This window comes from Melopsittacus undulatus, chromosome 6, assembly GCF_012275295.1.
Source record: "Melopsittacus undulatus isolate bMelUnd1 chromosome 6, bMelUnd1.mat.Z, whole genome shotgun sequence".
NCBI lineage: Eukaryota > Metazoa > Chordata > Aves > Psittaciformes > Psittaculidae > Melopsittacus > Melopsittacus undulatus.
The window spans coordinates 74,553,448-74,575,190 of record NC_047532.1 but is presented as its reverse complement, the minus strand read 5'-3'; the positions used below and the strand labels follow the sequence as shown (position 1 = coordinate 74,575,190).

Here is a 21,743-nt window from a genome sequence, read left to right as displayed (position 1 = left end):
ATGGATAAAAGGGTGAAAACCACCCTTCAAGATCACACAGGAAGAATATGGGCATACTTTGTCTTTTAGACTCACAGTGACATTTATGCGCATATATACACACACACACACATCCATATATAAAGTACATATACATATGCATTTATACAAGGAAAACCCCAGAGCTAAGAGATGCAGAAAAAGAACTAGAGAGGTGTATCTGTTCAAATGCAGCCTCTTTCAATGCTGTTCATTGGCCTGGACAAAATCAAAGATACAAATAATATTTCTCTTTTTGGTTTTCTGCTTTACATTTTTGCTTTAACTACCAGATCTTGAACTACTGTAACTAAAAATGGTGGGAAATCATGAATTGGAATGAATCTCAACCTCAGTACAAAGCACAGTTTCTTAGCAGTTAACATGGCAACACAGCATGTGTTTGAAGCACATCTTCATCATCCTCCAGCTGCCACGGATCTGTTCCATGCCATGCACAGATCTGTGCTCTGGCTCTCTGAAAGGTCAGTGGCAAAAATCCTGGACTACTTCCTCCCCTAATCCCCTGGGGAAATGAGGACAAGGCCTTTCAGAATGAGAAGAGTGGCATTTGCTCAGGTTTCCCTGCTGTAACTCAGAGCAGCTTGGAGATGATGGGAAACAGCAACCCACATGTGCCCAAAACCTGTCACTTTCTGCCAGATTGAAGCGGCTTTTGAAGAAGGGCCTGGAGCCCAAGTGTGATGGGGAAGGGCTGAGGGACCTGGGGGGTCAGTCTGGAGAACAGAAGGTTCAGGGGGCACCTGATGGCTCCCTACAAGTGCCTGCCAGGAGGATGGAGCCAGGAGGGGCTGGGCTCTGCTCCCAAGGAACAAGGGATGGGACAAGAGGAAACGGCCTCAAGCTGCACCAGGGCAGGTTTAGATGGAGCTGAGGAACAATTCCTTGCCCAGAGGGTGCTCAGGCATTGGAACAGGCTGCCCAGGGCAGGGCTGCAGGCACCGTCCCTGCAAGTGTTCACACAGCGTGGAGACGAGGCCTCAGTGCCATGGGTTAGGGGTGGCCTTGGCAGTGCTGGGAATGGTTGGACTGGAGGAGCTTAAAGGGCTTTCCCAACCCACTTGATCCTATGATTCTTTCACACGTTCCAGGCAAAGCTGTTGTTATGGGCTATGGAAAAAAAACAGCTCTTGCCCACTGTTAGAAGCCTTTTAAACCCCATGGAACCATTAATATATTCACCTGAAGCTTTTTATACTAACCACACTTTTCCAGTATTCAGTTTGAAGTTTCGCTGTTGCCACAGGCTTGACAAAAATAGAAAGCAATTACATACAGTTTTAACATTACAGCATTGCATTATTCCCAAGGGAATGAAAGCATTTAAATGGTTTTCTCTCTTATCTAGGAAGTAAAGTATTTCTTAGCCCGAAACACCACATCCGTAAGTGTAAAGCTATGTTATCTATTTTTTTTGCTAATTTATTTCTTTCAGATTCCCACAGGCAAATGGCTCTGAGACATCCCAAGAGCCACACAACCAAGAGTGCTGAAAACCTCCATCATGGCAAAGAAGTACAGAATGTTTTGCTTGAACCCCCTGCAGACCCCAGTGCTCACCAGCACATCCGCACACACAGCTAAGCTCCCTGGCATGAGGAACAGCTGCTCTGCAGGGCAGTACTGCTGGTGCTTCTGACTTTATCATCAGTAGAGGGGAAGTTAGTGCTTTTCTAACATACTGAACTCCTGGGCACTGGATTCCATGAGAAATTGGCTTTACCTGTAAGGTTCTAGCCTGCATTTTTCTAGAGGAAAAATAGATTAACCTAAAGCTATCTGGACCCCTTATAAACTGCACATATTCCACTACAGCCAAGCAGAAGGACACAATCTACACACAATAAATGAAGGTGCCTTTTAGGGGAAAGACTGTATTCTTGAAAGCTGCAAGTCTGAAGGTCCAACAGATGCACAGCACAGGATGAGCTCTCAGATGGGTGATATGATGGCTAAGAACGTGAAGAAGACCTCTGAGTAAGAAAAGGAGGACGACACTGCCCACACATAGTGCTGTTGAGACCATTGTCAGGACCCTGCTCTTGAACCTCTGTGCCCAGAAGATGCTATTTTGCCATAGTGCAACACCACATGAAGGATTTACTGGAGTCTGTGCCACCCACCAGCTCCAAACTGGGCCATGGCACCATTCCTGAGCTTTGGTTTTCCTCTGAGCTATTTGCTTTTCACCTTCCCTGTGGAGCTGTAAGCATGGTACTACTGGTGCCCTGGGGCAGGGAGCACCAGGCAAGTGGTCTCCTTTAGAAACCCCCACCATCAATGAAAACCCCACATTACAGTGATTAACTGATGTGACTATTTCGTTGCAAATTAAACAATTGCACCCATTCTGCTGTTTTGAGACTTTTAAATAACTGTGTTAGCTTTTGCTTTCTATCCAGGATGGCAGTGACTTGCAGTCTTGACAGAACTTGTAAGAAATAAGCAAATTTAAAGCCAGAATGGATATAATTATCTGATCGAGGAAAAGGCTGCTTGAACATCATTTAAGTAGTATTATAAATGCAAGGAGCCAGCTCTAACACAGAATCTGCTTAAAACAACCCTTCTAATACATTGGGATGTTTGCTAAGAAGAAAACATGGAGAATGTTGTTGCCATCCCAAAGGCAGCATCTCTCCAGGAAATATCAATTATTCTGTGTGTGTCTTTCGCTCCATTAATTCATTTATTGTTGGAGACTAAAATGATGTTTCAAGTCAGAGGAAAAACTTCTCGGCTCAGTCATGTTCTTTGCTCACAGTTTCAACATCTGCAGCTACATCTGGAATTTTCACTTGGAATGTTACAGACAATTAACGGGGCAATGGTACAATTAATTGAATTTTATCACCAACTCCATCTAGAGGGCTCCTTACAGCATTTTAACTCCAAGAGAGAGATGATTCCTTCAACACAACTCTGAGATACACATTCTCCATAATACTTTATCTGAAAGAAACCACAGTTTAATAGAACATTCACCGATGTTCTGCATGTCAGCACAACGTCAGGACAGTGGCCTCTCCTTTCAGTTCCTTCATGCAGGTTATGGATCAGCCTTGACCCGCTGTTTAAACAACCAATGAAGCAACAGTTGAACCAACACTGCACTGGAAAACAAGCCCCCAAGCAAACACAGGCCTCAAATGAAATACCTTCTAAATGTAAAACTAGAGATATTTTCCAAACCCCTGTTTCATTACAAAGTGCACAAACATGACGATAACTGGTGCTTTTTCCTAGTTCTGATGAAACTGTAGAAGATCCCTTATTACAAGAAATAGCTGCTATAAAACACACCGATCATTTGAGGAACCAATCATTTGAAGATGATGGGGCATTATTCAGATTGCATCTGCCTGCTGAGCAGCCACCTTAGCTGGAACCCAGAGTGTTTCATGTCAAATGAAGCACAGACAATGGCTTGATCCTAGGAATGGCTCTGTGGCAGGTGAGGGGACACACAGCCATACAGAGGGGATTTGGGTTTAGGTCTTGGGTTTGATTTCAGCAAAACTCAGAGGCAATTTAGACCTCCATGGTCCCCTGACAGCTGCCTGAGAGCCCACCCAGGATTAACAGAACCATCAGATCATGGAATCAACCAGGTTGGAAAAGACCTTTAAGAGTCTCCAGTCCAACCCTTACCCCAGCCTTGCCAAGGCCACCCCTAACCCATGGCACTGAGGCCTCGTCTCCACGGTGTGTGAACACTTGCAGGGACGGTGACTGCAGCCCTGCCCTGGGCAGCCTGTTCCAATGCCTGAGCACCCTCTGGGCAAGGACTTGTTCCTCAGCTCCACCTAAACCTCTTTGTCAGCTCAGGCTCCCTCCCAGCAATGCAGCTGAACAAACCAGCCTCCAAATCCTGGTGGCATTCCTGATTTCAGACACAGCCATAACAAGGATTTCCTTCATTATGATGGAACAGGGTCTGTACCCAGAGAGCACGGGTCTGCCACTGTCAACCAGCCAATGCTTCTACTACATATTCCAAGAAGATGCCCAATTTTACAAGAATTGACGTACTTACTCCAAGCAACTCCTTCAAATCTTTAGCATTAACTTTGAGTGTGCAGATACAGATGTTTTCAGGAGCTCTGATATTCTGCTATCCCTTGCACAGTGGTCAGTGTTTCCCCTCCTCCTTGTGTGGGAGGAAGTAAAGAATTGCAGCTCAGAATATAAAGCACAATGTGATATAAAGCAAGATCTGCAGTTTGAAAAGCAGCAGTGATTTTTGCCTCCCATTTGCTCACAGGCTGCTGGATGGGACCAAGATACCACAGCCTTTCAGCCCTTGTTCAGCACAGCACTACACTTGCACTGGTCTAATGCTGATGGAAAATGCAACCCCTGTTCAAGTGCTGTGATTAATTTAGGGATAACAAAGTCGTTCAGTGAGTCAGCTTTCCTTCTGACTGTACAGTGTGCCTTCCTCAACAGCAGGAAAGCTATTAGGGACAGTGGGTTAACTGCCTGGCTGAACTTCATGCCAGTGTTGAGTCTCAGTTTGCTTTTCTGATGAGCTTAAAAGCCAGCACAAGCAGTCTGTGAGACTGATAATGACAAGAAATCACTGCAGGCGAGGGAAATAAGCTTTGTTTTGGTCATTCTCACAGATGTTTATTTCCATTTCTGATATTTCTCAGAGCAGACCACTTGCAAAATACATTCCCTGTTTGGCTTCCAACAGGCATCTCTGATTCTTTGTGCAGGTAGAAATGCCAGCGTGAGAGTCCTCCACAGAAGCCACTGCAAAAAGCAAGGATTCGGGGGGTTGCTAAGAAGCTGAGAAATTCTGCTCCATATCCTTGAGTGCCATCTACTGTCCTTATGTCACAGAATACCTCAGATGCACATGGGGCTTCTGTACCCCTGCTTACCCTACACCTGAGCTGACAGACCCCAACCCAGCCTAATGCAGGGTGATGTCAAATCAGCCTTTTCCTTCAAGTCACCATACTTTAATTCAATGTGACAGCCACACAATATGATGTTAAAGATCTGCATTATTGTAGGCATTTTGTACACACGTTGTTACCAATTAAAACCGCTCACCACTAACAGAGTCTGCTGTAAGACCTGATCTGGAGTAAGATTTCATCTTAGATCATGGCACTTGCATACTGCAGCATTTACAGCTTACAAAATGCCAAATTGCTGTCAAACTGCTTCATGAGCACATGTAAAGGTCAACCCAGCATAGCTTTCTGTACAGAAACTCCTCAGACTATGCCAACACATGCATGTTCATCCTCACATCCTGGGCTTCTGAGGACATCCCTCAGTCCAAAAGAAAACAAACAGGCAGCAACATCCATCCTGCCTGACTTTATGTCCTTTTCTGATGAATGAGGCAGGTATCAGTTTGGAATCCTGGGAAGGTTTGTGTTGAAAAGAGCAATGCAGGACAAGGGGATCACATCTCCCATAACAATGCTTCCACATGTGGAAGTATTCCAGATGGACAGCATCAGAGGCAATGTGAAACCTCCTGTATTACCACATTCTCAGCACAGTTGCACTCCTCTGGTTTTGAGTTTTGCAGAGATTGTAGGCCTATTGCAAGTTCCATTAACATGAAGTAGAAGTTTAATTTAATGTGGATAAATGAAGTGTGGGTGTACTGACATATTCGAGAGAATACTATTACCCAGGAAATTATAGTGGTCTCATGAGGTGGAAAAGGAAACTAAAGAAATGCTATTTAGTTAAGTTATACCACTGGGTTTTTTGATAGACTTGTTTTTGCTTTGTAATCAAGTGCAATGTTATTTTATTATCATGGTTATGCTACTATTACAGTGTAATCTTGCACTTGATTACAAATCAAACCCAGTGGTAACTATGATAATAAAATAATGTGTAAACATAATGATCCAGCAAAACGTAATAAAATAAGTGTTGCTATTGATTTAACAAATGTAAATGAGTAATATGGGTGCTGTAGTAGAACTAGTTACCCCCAAGATACAGGAGGCACTTATCCCAAAGTGCTTATCCCACTATGGACTAGAAAAAGCTTGGAAAGATCATTATGGAAAGTAGATGAAGTAGGTTATAGAGGGAATGTTTAAAGGACTTCACCTTGGAAGTTCTTTTTCCTGTGTTCATGCTTGTCAACATCAACTTGTCATTTTGCATCAAACAAATAACCTTGTTCTGCTGTTGTGCATCCTGGCTGGAGCCAGCTAGCAAGATTTTAACAGCAAATGAGACTCACAACTTTTGATTTCTGCTGTGTATAAACCCAGTGTCCCTCTCCATTCATTTCAGCTGATCTGAAGGAATCAACAAAAGCTTAAATAGCAAACTGAAAATTTTACCCCAAAATTCAAAGTTTAAACAGCAGAGTGAGAGGTAATCATTCAGAACAATGGCATGAATGGAAGGATAGAGCTCTGCTGCCTCCTAAACCCAGCCACCAATATTCATAGGTGTCAGATGCGCATTTACAGTCCTCTGCATCACAGTGGGTGCCAAATAGGTACGGTGAAAGCCTGTCATACAATTTCCATATCTCAACAACACCAAGACCTCTTTCTACAGCTGCTGCCTCTGATTGGGGCTGGAAATAGACATTCATAAAAACAAGCAAAACACCCAAAATTCACCTAAAATAAACACATTAAAAAAATAAACCTCCATCAGAAGGTGGGAGCAGATTGGTCAGGGTAACAACTGGTCTGTCCTGATAACTCCAGCACAGCTGGAGAAGAGAGCCTGCTGCCAACATGCCAACAGGAATGGAAAACAAACCACCTGAGAAATAACGGAGAATCAATAGAACCTTATCAACCATCCTGCCTTGCTCCTAAAATCTTGCACCTAAGAGCTGATAGAGGAACAGGGTATTTTATGTTCATTACTCATTGAACTTTGTAGTCTAGAACCTTTTTCATCTGGGAACTGAGAGGTTCCCTCACTAAACCCACTGCTGTCACTGTGCTCATCAGAGTGCCTGCAGAAACAGAAGTTTTCCAACATTGATACTCATTACAACCAGAGAACACTGAGTGTGGAAGAATGGAATATGTATTTGAAACTAATGCATGAAACCAAAATGTTGCTGTAGCACACACTGGTAATCACAGGCTGGGCTCTGTGACAGGCTCATGCACAAATTCCCCTCATGTCATTAGCATCTTTAATGACAATTTTGGCAGAAAAGCTAGTGAGGATGCATTCTGGTTCTCTTCTGAGTTGTTCATTCAGGAAAGTATTATATTGCGTCAATGAGGCAGCGTGCAAATTAGTGCAAGGCAGAGCAATTGGCATGTGGTCCCTCTTCCATCAGTGTAATTTCCATTTGATTACCATGCAAACAGATGAATCACATCAGAGCCTCTTTCCCAGCATGTGCTGATAAAACACAAAGTGGGACCTTAATGCTACTCTTACCATTAGGTCTCAGGGAAGTGAACTAACCTACGAGGGTATTTGCACACATTTTAATGACTATCAGACAACTCAAGAACCCAAATTTCAAGGGATATGTCATGTGAATTGGGAAGAGACATTAAAATTGTAATTTGCTGAGTAGAATTTAATGACATCAATTCACCAGACAGATGTGAAAGGAAGAAGGGAAATTTGAGTTAATTCTGAGTTAATTGACCCAATCCTGGAAACATTCATAATTCAAACTAATGTACTACATTGATACGTTTGTCTTACAGTCTAAGTGCTTTTCAAAGACTTCACCTTGTTTCTCTGGATTTCTTTCCATCTTGTGTAAAGCAGCTGCCTATACACTTACTGGTCTGCATCATGGCAGTGAATGATTTTGAGCTGAAAGGCTGGGTTGCCCATTCTATCCACCTCTTCTACAAATGCAGTAGTCTATTCCTTGAGATCATGCCATGGCACCATCACTAAGATTGAGCCCTTAGGCAAGAAATTAGGATGTTACTGTGTTACTTAAAGAATACTGAGGTTACCATACACTGAACAGAAACCATACTTCCCTTCACAAAAGGCTGAATGAAACAATACAATAAAGTGACAAATCTGATAGGATCAAATATAGCAAACAGTAAAATGCTGACATGAGGCATCTAAGAGATCACAGGTTGGCAGGAGAGCACCTGAAGAATAACACAAAGGAATTACAGCCATTACAGCCAGTAAATTGGCTTCATCATCCAACTTAAATGCATCTATGCACATATCAGAGAGAATATGCCTGCAGGGCTACTACCTTATTGGCATCAGAGAGATGTGGTGGGATGGCTCCTGTGACTGGAAGGATGCAATGGAAAGACTGAGATGAGCTCTTAGGCAGAAGCTCTTCCCTGTGAGGGTGCTGAGGCGCTGGCACAGGGTGCCCAGAGAAGCTGTGGTTGCCCCATCCCTGGCAGTGTTCAAGGCCAGGTTGGACACAGGGGCTTGGAGCAAGCTGCTCCAGTGGAAGGTGTCCCTGCCCATGGCAGGGGTTGGAGCTGGAGGAGCTTTAAGCTCCGTTCAACACAAACCAGGCTGGGATTCTATCCTGTGATCTATCTGCATTCAACAACAGGCTTCCCGAGTCAATGCAGGGCATAATTTCCAAACAGAACAAGGATGAGAGAGTTTTTCAATTATGCATTAAATCAAGACAGAGTACAGAAATACAGCTGACCATCCTTGGAGTCCTTCTGCACTTCCCCTTACATTCTCCAATATCTGCAGCTGCAGCCAGCACAGGAAAATGAGCCATATGTTAATCTTTACAACAGACTGCAAGTAGGACCGTTCCTGGAAATTATAACTGCTTTTTGGCAAGAGCTGAGAAACACATGCTACCAACCGGTTCCTCATTCCAGTTTCACTCCACCGGGGTGAGTGAGAAGAGATAGCAAGTTCTCAGCATGAGATAAGACATCCTGGATATTTGGTGCGTCAAAGTGTAGCCAGATTTAGCTGCACACACCTTTTAGGAGGGGAAGGAAGGGCTTTTCTGTGTAAGAGAAATCAGAAGCTAAAAGAGTAACTGGTGGGGGTGGTTAGGATGGACAGAATGAGTAAACGCATTGAGATGCACTCCTCTGTCACAGCTCAGGGCAGGCTGCTATGGACACATCCGTGTTTTGAGGTCTAAATCAAGAATCTATTTCCCACTTTCCTAGGTTAATGCCTGGGTAAAGATGAGCAGGAGCTGTTGTCCTCTCCCCTCTGCTCTTCCTTGTCATCTTCTGTTCGTCTCTTTGGTTTTCTCCCCTTTCATTTCTGTTTTACATTTTTCTCTAAAGATCACACCAGTTACAGCCATCAACAGAACAAAGGTCAACTCACACGCAGCTCCCCTGCTCACCAAGCAGGTGCTGCCTGAGCATCAGGCTGCCGTGAGGCTGGGGAGGCCCGTTAGCTGCTGCTAAAGCTGAACTCAGGTGAGCTGTGCAAAGGGGCACCTAGGCTGGGACCAGCATCCGTATCTAAGATAAAGTCCCCGTCAGAAGTTATCATAGGTAAATATCTATTGGACAATGACATGGACTAAAGTGAACTTGATCTTAGTAAAATGTCTGCAATTCTGCTAAAATCCTTTCCCTTGGTTCTAAATTGTAAGTTTAAGAAGAGGAGATTAAACAAACCTAAGGAGGGCTCTGTGTGGCCACGTCTCTCATGGCCCCAGCACCTGGAGGTGCTCCTGTTCTTCCATTCAGAGGAGGCTAAATCCGTCTGTAGGAAAGACATCAGCTGTCTCAATTTTCCTTGGTATCTCCGTGATCTGCCTGGCACCTTTATAAAGCAGCAAATTTATTGCTGGCACAGTTTATCATCATAGGGTTGGTCTTCCTACATATCACAATTCTGCCTTTCTCATTATCTTGTATCAATTTCAGGTTTGCTGCAAAGCATGGAAGTTTATATTTCTTTTCCACTAAACCCATAAAAGTTAATTACAACGAGGCAATGCACTTGCAAAGCTACGACTGGGTCTAACAGGCTACTATCATAAAGAGTAAACAAAGACTCATGCATTTTAAGGCACAGTTAGCTTCACTGATCCAGAAGCAAACTGCCCATGAGAAGATTGCACTGACAGCATTAAAACTGCTGCTGTATTTAAACTGACAACCCCTGTAAAACAGAAATGTAACTGTACACACTCCAGGTTCTGGGGGCTTTACACTCCTGTGAGCTTTAAAACCCATCGCACCTTCCAAACATATGTACCAAGAGGGTGAAACACAAAAATATAATTGGATCTAAATCTCTATTTGCATTAAATGACAGCATTTAAATGTGCACCACTCAAACCCATTCCAGTGAGTCATAGCTGAACAGAAGAGATTTATTTTGGATGGGCAAATCTCAATTACACCGGGCAGGCAAAACATGTCTGGCCAATTTAGTGTCTGAAATATGACAAACAGCTCTCTGATGGGATGCAGCACACATGCTACGGATAAATCAGATAACTCTAAGGCCATGTGTTCAAGCAGCATACATAGGAGTTAACCAACTGAAATCAACTTGAACAGTTCCCTTCACCTTTCAGGAAGTCGGGAGAAGGGAGAAACTGGGCCCTGCTGATGTTTTCTGCTACGTTTGTAGCAGCTGCATCAAAGGAAACATCATCACTGAGACACATGGGTGACATTTTACATGGTTCGTGTTCCCCTTGAGCTGCTTCCATGGTGTTTGCTAGGATAAGACCACATGTCCAGTTGAGCTGTGGAGCTGTGTTCAAGGCCAGGTTGGACACAGAGGCTTGGAGCAGCTGCTCCAGTGGAAGGTGTCCATGCCTGTGGCATGGGTTGGAGCTGGAGGAGCTTTAAGGTCCCTTCCACCCCAGACCAGGCTGGAGTTCTATAAAATACTGAAACATGTTCCCCTGGATAAAACTGCAAAGGGGAAGCAGTTTATTGGCTTCTGAAGTGAAGTTGCAAAGCACGTTTACTTCTTGCAGTAGAAAGGTACATGGAGGTTCTGCTTCCCTTGCACTGCAGTGGTAGCATTTTTCTATTTAAAACTGCTTCTTGCAAGAAAGTTTAGGCTGGCAAAGAGAAGTTTTCCTTTGTACCAAGGTGATCAGATGTGCCAGGGTTTTCTGTTGCTACATCCAGATCCTGGCCTCCATATCCCAACAGGAGGCAGATAAAGGAAAGGAAACAGGATCTGGCAGCTGTAAGATATGAGTAAGACATAGCTGCAGCAGCTCAGGGTCTTACTAACAGTTGGTAGCAAACAACGTGACACAGCAAGTCAGAAACTTCTTTCCACTCCTGTATTCCTGTGGGATCCAGGAGCTCCTTGGAACCTCATTGTTTCAAATTTAGTCTGAAATTTGAAATTTCATTTGAAATACAAATTGTGTCAAAATTTTGTTTTCCTGTTTGGATTATGTTGCTCAGGAAAATGGGATTTCTCTCTCTCAGGTGAATTTGCTTTCCCTGCCTTTTAAAAATCTTTATTTTTTAACCAAAACCAATGAAATAAAAAGAATAAAATAATCAACAGTCTCAACCACCCCCGAAAAGAGGAGTTCACACCTTTCTTAGCAGGAAACAGAGCAAAAGAGAGGATAACCAGCCTCAAAAAGCCCATGCAAAGGCAATCACAAGAAGCTTTTCATCCCAAACCACATGAAGCAAGTGAACGCCCACTGACAAAGACTTTAGGATGAGGCCCAGCCCTGGTAGCACATTTAAGCACAGACCCCCACTGTGCAGCATCAGGTCTCTTACCTACATGTACCAGAAAGCTGTAACAGGAGAGTGATTCATGTTTCATGTGATGGTGCTGAACCCTAAGAAACAGCAATGCTGTAAGGGAGCTGCATTGCAGTGGCAGAAGGGATTCCTTTTGACTGCTTAAAGAGCAACAAAACATCTGGGACCCTTCTAGATGAAGGATGCTGCCACAGTCATGCCAAGAGCTACACTTCATGACCAGGAAGGAGGAGTGTAAAGAGGGCTGGAGGAGGCAGAGAAGTGCTCTGGCAGAAGTCCTGACCTCTCTGAACCTGCTGCCAATGCTCCCACTGAGTTTAGCATGGTCAGGATCTCCTCTGGGGTGTTTTGCAGAAAGCCATTCCCTAGGTCCCCCTGCAAGCACAGGGGAACAATAAACCACGCACTGTTATCCGCCTGCAGCCTGCTGCCAGCCATTGAAACACAGGAGGTAGAAACTTGTTTAGTAAATAAAATCTAATGTGTTCTTCAGCATTCCTGGGTTTCAGTTTTCTACACTGAGGACTAAAGAAAACTAAAAGAACTTCTCTTTTCTACTTGATGGGTCACCTTTCATCTCAGAAAAAGCCTCTCAAACCTACAGGGCAAAGGATGAGTCTGCAGCATTGCTCACAGCCTGTGGGAGTAAGGGCCACAAGCACCCTTCCTGCAAGGGCAGGACTGGCTCAGGCTGGCAGTGCTGTACCATGCTGAGGCTATCAGATGGTGCACCCATGGCTTGCTCATGACACCCACCACAGCCCCCAGCTACCACTGTGCACCCCGAGTGCACACCCAGCACTCTGCTCGACCTCTCTGGAGGGGCACTGTTTGATTAAATCCAACTGAAGGAGATCCAAGGGATGTACGATCAACAGATCTCTAGCAGCCAACAGCAAGCAGCCATGCAACCTGCTCCGTGGCCAGCCCTCAGGATGGAAGTTACCAGAAACAGGAGCTGTTGGAAGTGTTTGTGCTGTGTTCATCCATGCTGGAGTGAGCAGCCTGAGCTCCACGGGCAGCAACATCATCCCTGGCAGATGACAGGCTCCATTAACCCAAAGTAGCTGGTTGTTTAACAGCAAGAAGTTAGGAGGAGCAGGAAAGCATGTTTATGAGGGCGAAACATTTATTGTTTTCTCCTAAAGCTGGCATATTGACAAGATTCTTTTGTCAATGGGAACGAACGCAGGGAGGGTAATAATGTATACATCTGCCTACACCAAGATGCAGGCTGAAGGCAGAGCTGGATGATAGAGAGGCGGCTCAGAGTGAAGAAATAACAAGAAAGAGGCAGGTGGTAAAAAAAAAGAAAAGAGATAGCAAGAGTTCTGCCTCTGTATCCAACAGCATAAACTGGTCTTCAGAGTCCTGTAAGATGATGCTCCATAATGTGGATTATAGCTGAGCTCAAATTAGTCATAAGGACCTGGCACAAAACTGCCAGGCTTTGCCAAGAGCAGGTGAGAAAGATGCCATTCAAGCTCTCCTAAGGCTGGTGTTCATGTACTCTAGGAAAAATCCTCCCTGCAACAGCAACCCCTTTGCCACATCAGCCAGTGCTTAGCAGCACAGGGAGCAAGATCACAGACCTAAGGCAGGGGGTCCTCTGCTCTCCTGCTGGGAAAGAGAAAAGATTTAGCATGTGCAAGCATACCCAACCAGTGCTGAAGCGATGGTCAAGCAGCTTGTGGGGAACAGCTAATCTGTGAGCTGGTGCATCCTAGGAGCTCAGGTATCACTGTCTTCGTGGCTGGCAGGGGTGGATGCACTGAGCTCCTTCCTTGGAGGAAGGCTCTTGCTGACCACAGAGACTGGCTCCTGTTTCCCACCAGCTCCAGAGAGAGCTGCTCAGTTCGCAGCACACGCCTGCAGAGCGCAGGCTGGACCAAGCCTTGGCACAGCATCTCCAAGGATGCCATTCAAATGGTACCTGTGGTGCATGACCAGCAAGCCCTGCCTGCTCCTCTCCCTCCCAGGAAATATGTTCCTGGATGTCACATCACAGCAGGATAATGCTGCAAATCTACTAGCTGCTGTTGCTACACAGAGGCCTGCTAAGGGACAGATTTATTCTAAGGGAGGGAAAAGAGCCTCAGAGCTTCCATACAGAAGATTTACAGTGGGTCCCATGGACTGTATTTGTTTTTTTTGAGGAGGAATTTACAATTCAAGCCAAGGTTTTACAAAAATCTGTATTTTCACGGGGCCAGTTGCTGTTATATTGAAAGTGACAAGCTTTCTAAATCTGTCCCTGCAGCTGCAGCACACACAAAAACCAGCTCAGTTACTGATAGAGGACATTACAATCTGCCCAGAGAAGTGACGGCAGGTCAAATGCTGCACACTTAGAATTTAATCTACTGGAAGAAGACTGATCCTGCAGCTGTTAGAAGTGAGCTACCTTTCAGATGAGCTAAGTACGCTCTGTAGCACTTCTTGTTCTATCCAACTTTAGGTTGAGAGACAGGTCAGAAGTCAAACCCAACTCAGAGTAATGCTTTAACATAATAAACCTCCTAATTGACAACAGTCTTTCTGCAGGCAGCAGACTTCCTTGGCTTGCTTCCCTGAATCTATACAATTGATTTATAGACTGTTCCTTTGCTTGCAAGCCTTGCAACCAAAACCCATGCACTGCCTCAAAAGGGGCAACTCAGCAGAAAGAAAGCAAAGACAAGCTTCACCAGGAAACTTTTCCCTGTCTTATTCCTAGACCAGAACCTCAACATCAGTGCTGGGTGTTTTGTTTTCCATGGCAGCAGCTCATCATGGAAGAGCTGGAAACAACTGTATGGGCTGCCCATTTTTGATCTTTCTCTGAACCTGATGAGGACTGAAACTTCAGCAAGGTTTAGAAAGGAGCATATGAAGAAACCACTTCTGTCAAATGAATGTTCCCAGACAATGGAAACCATGAGCACAGATGTTACAGGTACTATGTCATTGCTTTGACAATAAAACCAAGTTTCAGCACTGTGCCTCTATCAAGGGGTAGCTGCACCCACATAAACACCTTTTATCATTTAACTGCACCATGGTTTGACACCATTTGGGCCTCCTCTTCACTCCTGGGCTACCCAATAGTCTTCATTCTCTCTGCACTGTTGCATGACCTCTTGGAGGAGAAGACAACAAATCAAATACCTCAAGTTTTGACTCTGCAGCTACTGCAGGGCTGCCACAGCCCCTCTGGAATGTCTGGCAGCTTCTTCTATCCAACTGAGAAAAAATGAAAGACACAGAACAAAAGAGGAGACATTTATGCTAATTTCAGATGAAGTGTTTATCTCAATGGAGAATATGGCACTGGAGGCATAAACAACCTGCCTGTTGTGACAGTGCTGGGGATGGGGCTGCTCCTTGGATGAACAAGTGGAATTTCATCAGTTAAGACTCGAAAAAAGAACGTGCAAATGACTGTATCCAGCTCCCATTGGTGCCATTCTGCAAATGGAAGATTTGATATCTCATCTCTTCTAGCAAAGGAATTTGAAAAGTTTGAGGGCATTTTCAGACAAGACATCAAGAAAAAGACACATCAAAATAATGAGAAATAACAGCAAAAGGCTGGAGTAAGTTAAGCCCCTGTGGTAATTTTAAGGAACAATTCTGCCTTAGTAAGAGTAGAAAGATGTCAGCTCTGAAGCACCACAGAGCTCTGTGGTCTTTATGTCTTTATTGTGCAAAGTCCAACATTAAAAATTTAACCAAAACCTAAAAAAAGCAAGATAAAAAGCCCAAACTGAGGTATGGATAATCTCAGGTGAGAGCAGAAATGAAATTAAGAAGAAATGAAGAAATTTATGCATATGGAGCCAATCCAGCTTTCAGTATAACAATTCAAAGCTAAAGGCTACTCAAAGTATTTTGGAAGAGGTTGATGCTAATACCAGTGACCAAATTTAATCACTGCTCAGAAAGGGTACAGAGCATCACTCCTTCCTCCTGCCACGTATTGTAACCATCTCCAGTCCTGAGCTCCTGGGCTGACTCCAGCTCTTTGGCCTTTGACTTGCACTGACCAGCAGCACAATCTTTGTCACAGTAGGTAAACAGGCTCTTGTTCATGTGGAGAAAACTCAGCAGTAGGAGACTCAACAGCTAAATTCAAGCTTTCTCTGTATCCAACAATCTGGAAAGAAGATGAGCAATGATGTAGCATGGGTTTAGATTTCACAGAACTATTCAGGTTAGCTGAAGTTCCAAGAAAGCTGTAAGGACTTCAAAAGGGAATGAATGCTGCTGGCTGAGCACACAGCATGTCAGAAAGCACCTGTTACTGATGGCAAATGAGTTATCTAATAAAACTAATAGATGCTGTTGGGTATAAATTTCATTGCTGACATCCCAGTTACAAGGTGTCATTGGAGAGAAGGAGTAAAAAATAAACCCCATCTCTGAGTTTATGACATCAGTCAGTGCAAGCAGCCTAGGTGTGTGCGTTCACCCACCCTCTAGCAGAAGAACAAGCTGTAATGGTTGCTCAGTACAAACAGAAAGGTCACACGTTTAAAATTAACACGCATGAAAACTCATCTCTGAAGATCAGGCAGCTGCCATCTGGAGCTTGGTGCAGTCAGGATGCACCCAAGGCCAGGACTTGGCAGGATTTCTGAAGGACTGGCTGGTTTTAGGTACCTGAATATTATCTCCCAAAGTGCTAAACTGCACTGCTTCCCCAGTGCAAACCTACCATGGCTTGTCCTAAAACAGCTCATGCAAGTGCTCAGCACATCTGTGTCACCATATAATAACGATGGTAATTAACTGTAATAACAACCATCAGGATGGAAAGCTGCTCCACCAGTTGGGGCTAATGAATGCTGCGCCTAATATCAGCCTTCCTGGAAGCTGTGTCAGGCCACCAGCAGTCCAGTGTTGTTTGAAACTCAAAGAGAAGAGAGAAACCTGGGCATGAATTGAGGATGAGTGTTCTGGCCACTTGCTGGCCACGCTAGAGCAACTTGTTAGCAGCTCTGAACCCCTTTTGTTATTACAAAGAAAGCTGAATACTATCTGTAATATCCATTCGCATTAGCTGGTGAGATCTTTCACTAGTCCTTAGTAGATAAAGAGCAGCCCGTCTCTTTCTTGCCCATCAACACCAGACAATGCAAACCCACCACCACTTGTCCCTAGAATGCTCCACGGTGAGGAGAACCTCCATGTGTTGTCAGAAGCTGTTCCAGGCAGAACACCTGATTCCCACCCACACCAGTATTTTTAGTTAATCAGAAGTTTCTCCATTAAGATTAAAGAGTGTTCATTTCTTATTTACCCTCCTCAATACATGTTCATTAGTTAGCACACTGATTTGTTTTGTTCCTGAGAAACTGTATACCATGGAAAACATTCTGCATTGTCAAATGCAACTCACTGATTAGTCCAAAACATTTAAGAAAGATTAATTGAAAAACTGAAGAATAACTTAAGAAAGACTGACCAAAGAAGGGACATTCACTGCCTGAGTTGGAGAGACTTGAAGTCCACCTAACCCCGTAACTGGGCACCTCTGCAAGATCAAGGACACTTGCCCTATATGACGTTTTTGCCTTGGTCTTCGCTGACACTGGCTCCAGCCACACTGCCCAAGTTGTGAAGGCCAAACTGGTGAGAAGGCAGCATGACCCATCCTGCCATCCCCTCCTTTGTAATCACATTCCTGAATGAACTGACAACACGATTTTTCCTTCTCTTAATTAAGGGAACCACTGAAAACAAGCGGTCATTGTGGAGAATGTCTATTCAATTTCCTGGTCATGTTTGAAGTGAAATCTACTTCATTTACCTCATTATCTGAAAAGTAAGGAAATGAACCTACTCTGCAATCTAGAATTTATCACTGGGGCTGAGAGAGATAATGTGGGAACGTAACAGTAACACCATCACTCTTCTATTTATTAGATCTAGCTTTTAAAGGTTCATTTCTAATTACAGAAATTAGAAGTGCCTTGTACAGATCTCAGAGAGACGTGCTGCATATATTTCTCCATACAGCACATTGCAGCTTTTGAAACAGCCCAGTGTCATTATATACAGACTATACAGAACACACAGGGTAAAACATATAGAGCAAAAATGACTGACCATTCTCAGGTAACACCTGCAAGCAGTAAACACTCTCCCTGCTCAGTGCACAGCCATGAACCCATGAAGTGACTCAGAGCAATTCTGCTGCTGTGTGACTATTTGCCCCATTAATCACTGATCCTGGTTTGTGTGTTCCCGTGTCAAACAAAACATAAAACCTACTAAAGCATTTGTATACAGTTGGATTTCCTGACCTCCAGCTCTTAAAAAACCAAGATAAAGTCCACTGTCCTGCTTGTCACTGTGGCATCCGGGGGCTTGCATGCTGCTGTAAGAACCATTCTTCCAAAAACTACAGCTCAAACTAAGCCAAGAAACCCTGAGTTACACAAGAGGCCAGCCTTTGTGCTCCAAACCAATGTGTGCAGCGGTGCAGAGATGCTACATGTGACACCAGATAAAACAGACTCAGGGATAAGTGATGGCTCTCTGGAGGCTGTCAGTTATAACAACAGCATTTGTTAATGTTGTGACTTTGCCAAGAGCCTCTCCTGCTCCTGTCTCAAGATGCCACAAGAACTGGTCCACCAACCTGAGTATAACACACAAGACACCTGCTCCCCTCCTTGTCAAAGCTAGCAAGAGCTGTAGTACTCTGAAAAGCTTGATGACTCCAGCACAGGTGGAGCTGAGACAGACACAGCTGTATTTGCTCCAAGTTGTATGTAGTGACGAATGACAAGTTTAACCTGCTTTTCCTCTGCCTTTGCACACATTTCATTGACATGAACCACCACATGCTGAGACTGTTGATGTGCCCTATTAGTCTTACATCCTAAATGATTTTCCTAGATGCTCATAGCAAAGCATGTTATGGTGGATTTAAAGAGGAGCAATACCCTTGAAGCAGCCTCAGTCCTTTTCCTTCAGTCCTCTCTCTGACATCACTCATCAGTCCGTGCTCCTTAGCTTCTGGGTATCAAATCAAGTGCTTATTTTCAAGATGAAATAGCAAATAATCACTTTGCAGAAAGGACAGACCTTCTATACCCCCTTTGGCAGCTGCCTTCTTGCTGCTGGGTTGGCACAGCCCTGGCTGCTTCCTTCCACAATTAACAGCTTAAACAAGACAGAAGTGTGATCTCACAGGGGTCCTGCTCAAATCAGTCCAAAAGTTCCTCTGAGGTTCCAGTTTCCCTAAATAGAGCTTTGCTTCCTCCCCTCATAAAGCCTGAAGGCAACATTCCTGCTTCAGCCCAGCCCAGCCAGGGCAGCCAAGCCAGCACCCAGAATGATTCCCCTGAATAGCAGCAGCTATTCCAATTTTCATAAGTATTTCCACAAATTTTCCATGCCTGCTCTGAAATTACAACTTTTGGCACAAAAAAACCCCCAATTCACACCCACAAAAACCCCAACAATCCATTTAGTGCCGTTTGCCTGCAGAGAAGTGTTTGGGCCATCAACAGCTACTACTGGTGCTTTGGTAGAAAAGAGGAATAACTACAATTCCTCGTTCAAATTCAGTTCAATGATATTTACTTGCTTCTAAATATGCAGCGCACTTCACACCTTTAAACAACCCTAAAACCTCATTTTCTAGGCCGAACAGAAAATCCATTTCCATTCATTTTCAAAGACTCAGGAAGTATGTATGTAGGAAGTTCGCTTCCATAAATTCACCTTTTTAGAGTCACTGGGTAACCCAGAATTTATGTAAGTGTAGGTCAATCAAATCATTCAGTATTTATATGCTCCCTTTTAAGCTCCAGAGAACTGGAATAAAATGCTAAAATGAAATACACATGTTGTAATACGCAGAAGATTTAGGGATGGAACTATTCTGACAGCCCAGAATAAAAGGCTTTATGCATACAATCTCAATGGGTAGGTCTGCACCTAAATCACATATTGATTCAACTCACTGTACACAAGTTAGATAAGTTTGGGAACGATGTATGCTTGATCAATGTGTTTTGGAAATGAATCTCTGTCTGACTTAATCATTTAGGCAAGAAAAGAAGTCACATAAATACCCCTATATTTTACTTTATAGGACAGTAAACCAATTTCTAATCAAATTTGTGAGTAAACAGTGTTATTTGTTCCCAAGAAATATCAATATTAAAATCCTTTTCAAAGAAAATTTGAAAACAGGCTTCAAAAATGACTGTTATCTATGAAACACACACCCATTATATTGATAGGTGAGTCTAGAAATGGGATCATCGAAGACACAGGCGAAGGCAAATATCCCTTTGTAATACCAGTGATGGAAAGTCCTAGCACCACACCAAAAGAGGTCAGATTTGGAGACTGGGACAGATGAAAAAGCTGGATTTGCTTTATATTTTACTCCTTATAAGTGCTAACAGTGATTCTATACCTGAGTGCAGGAGCAATGCCCCCATGAGCACAAACACACCAACCCTGATGCGGTAGAGGAGAAATAAATGCTTACACCTGTACACGCAGATCTCCAAGTGTTTTATGACAGACAGGGATACAGAGGCACAGAAAGGCAAAATGACGCCCTGAAAGACACAGCCAAGCTCAGGTATGAATGCCAACAGTGCTGGTTTTCATTTGAAAGCCAAATCTACCAGTGCAAATCTCCTTTGTTAACCACATTGCTCAGATCACACAGATATCGATGGGAGCTCAAGGAGCTGGGTCACAAACACTCCTCAGCTTTTCCCTAGTTTCTTCTCCCCTGATTAACTCTGGGGCCATCCAACCAAGAGGTAAGAAGCTGACTCTGCTGCAGTTTCTCTGGGTGCCTTCAGCAACAAAAAACCCAATGGCAACACCAGTCACAGGTCATTCCTGGCAGCAGGAAACAAGCTCTGCTGTCAGCAGAGCACTGCCCTCACCTAGCAGAGCGTGACCCTTAGCACAGACGCAGTCACGTTCACTCTGATACTTCCCAAGCCACCAGTGCATGAAAACGTGGGCAAAGCAGATTGCTGCAGCCTCAGGGGATTCCCTGTGAATGCAAACAGCCAAACAAGGAGGGAAGCCACTTACCATACAGGACTGTAATGAGCGACACGGGCATGACCAGGATACCCACCAGCATGTCTGCCACTGCCAAGGACATCAGAAAGAAGTTTGTGGCATTCTGCAACTTCTTCTCCAAGGACACAGCCATAATTACCAATATGTTCCCCCCAATGGTGAGCAGGATGACAACCAAGATCAGGAGGGCTGGCCAGTTCTTCTCCCTCACAGACATCCGAGAGACTTCACTCTTCTCAGAGGCATTAAGAGGATCAGATGTAGGCAAACTCTGATTCAGAGTCAAATTGCTGCTTAAGGACCAAGCCATGAGACCACCACGCAAGCTAAAATCCAGGGTAACAGACACTGTCGTTAAGCTGAGTAATATTCCAGGACTACTTAAAGTGCTCATTGTCTGTGACGGGATTTTGTGTCTCTCAACAGTGCCTCAGAGGTGATCCCTTTTCCAAACTGCAGGTCCAGGGCAGACACTGAACTTCATAAAACCTGAGCCAGAAAATCCTATGATCTTCCATGGTGAGGCAAACCCTAGAAGCTAGTGCAGAGCAATTCTGGTTGCCTTGGATGTGGTGAAAGATGACCGCTGACCAGTGACCTTGGGGGAAAAGAGACTTTGCAATCTCCAGTTGGTTTCCAGGTCCACCATTCTGAAAAAGAGAAAGAATATTCTTCACTGAAATCACAGCACACAGAACACCTTCTTTATATCCCCCTGAACTGACACCCTTATTCTCTCCCTTCCTGCTGGCTAAGATGTTCTCCAGACGGGAAGCAATTTATCTTATAGGTACAGACTATGCTTACAATTATGGGGGGAAAGGAAGAGAATCACATCAGTGTGTTCTGGCTGGTTAAAAGCTGATTATCACTAATTAAATGTTTTGTGAAACCTGCAAAAGCAAATCTGAAGAGCAAAATATGTTTCAGTTGATAGCCACTTCAGAGCTACTCTGCCGCTGTGTACAACAGTAATCACACAGAATTCCA

General features: G+C 44.1%; 1 protein-coding gene across 2 annotated transcripts in view; it reads right to left on the bottom strand.

The window, feature by feature from the left end:
- HTR2C (5-hydroxytryptamine receptor 2C) overlaps positions 1–21,405 on the bottom strand; it is a 36,231-nt gene extending 14,826 nt beyond the window's left edge. The window contains exon 1 of one of the 2 annotated variants that reach the window (XM_034064036.1): positions 20,763–21,405. In XM_034064036.1, coding sequence (XP_033919927.1) covers positions 20,763–21,147 — 385 coding nt within the window. In that variant the 5' untranslated portion in view covers positions 21,148–21,405. The remainder of the gene's footprint in view (positions 1–20,762) is intronic. The other variant, XM_005148233.3, reaches the window with a different exon arrangement.
- Between the last annotated feature and the right edge of the window lie 338 nt (positions 21,406–21,743).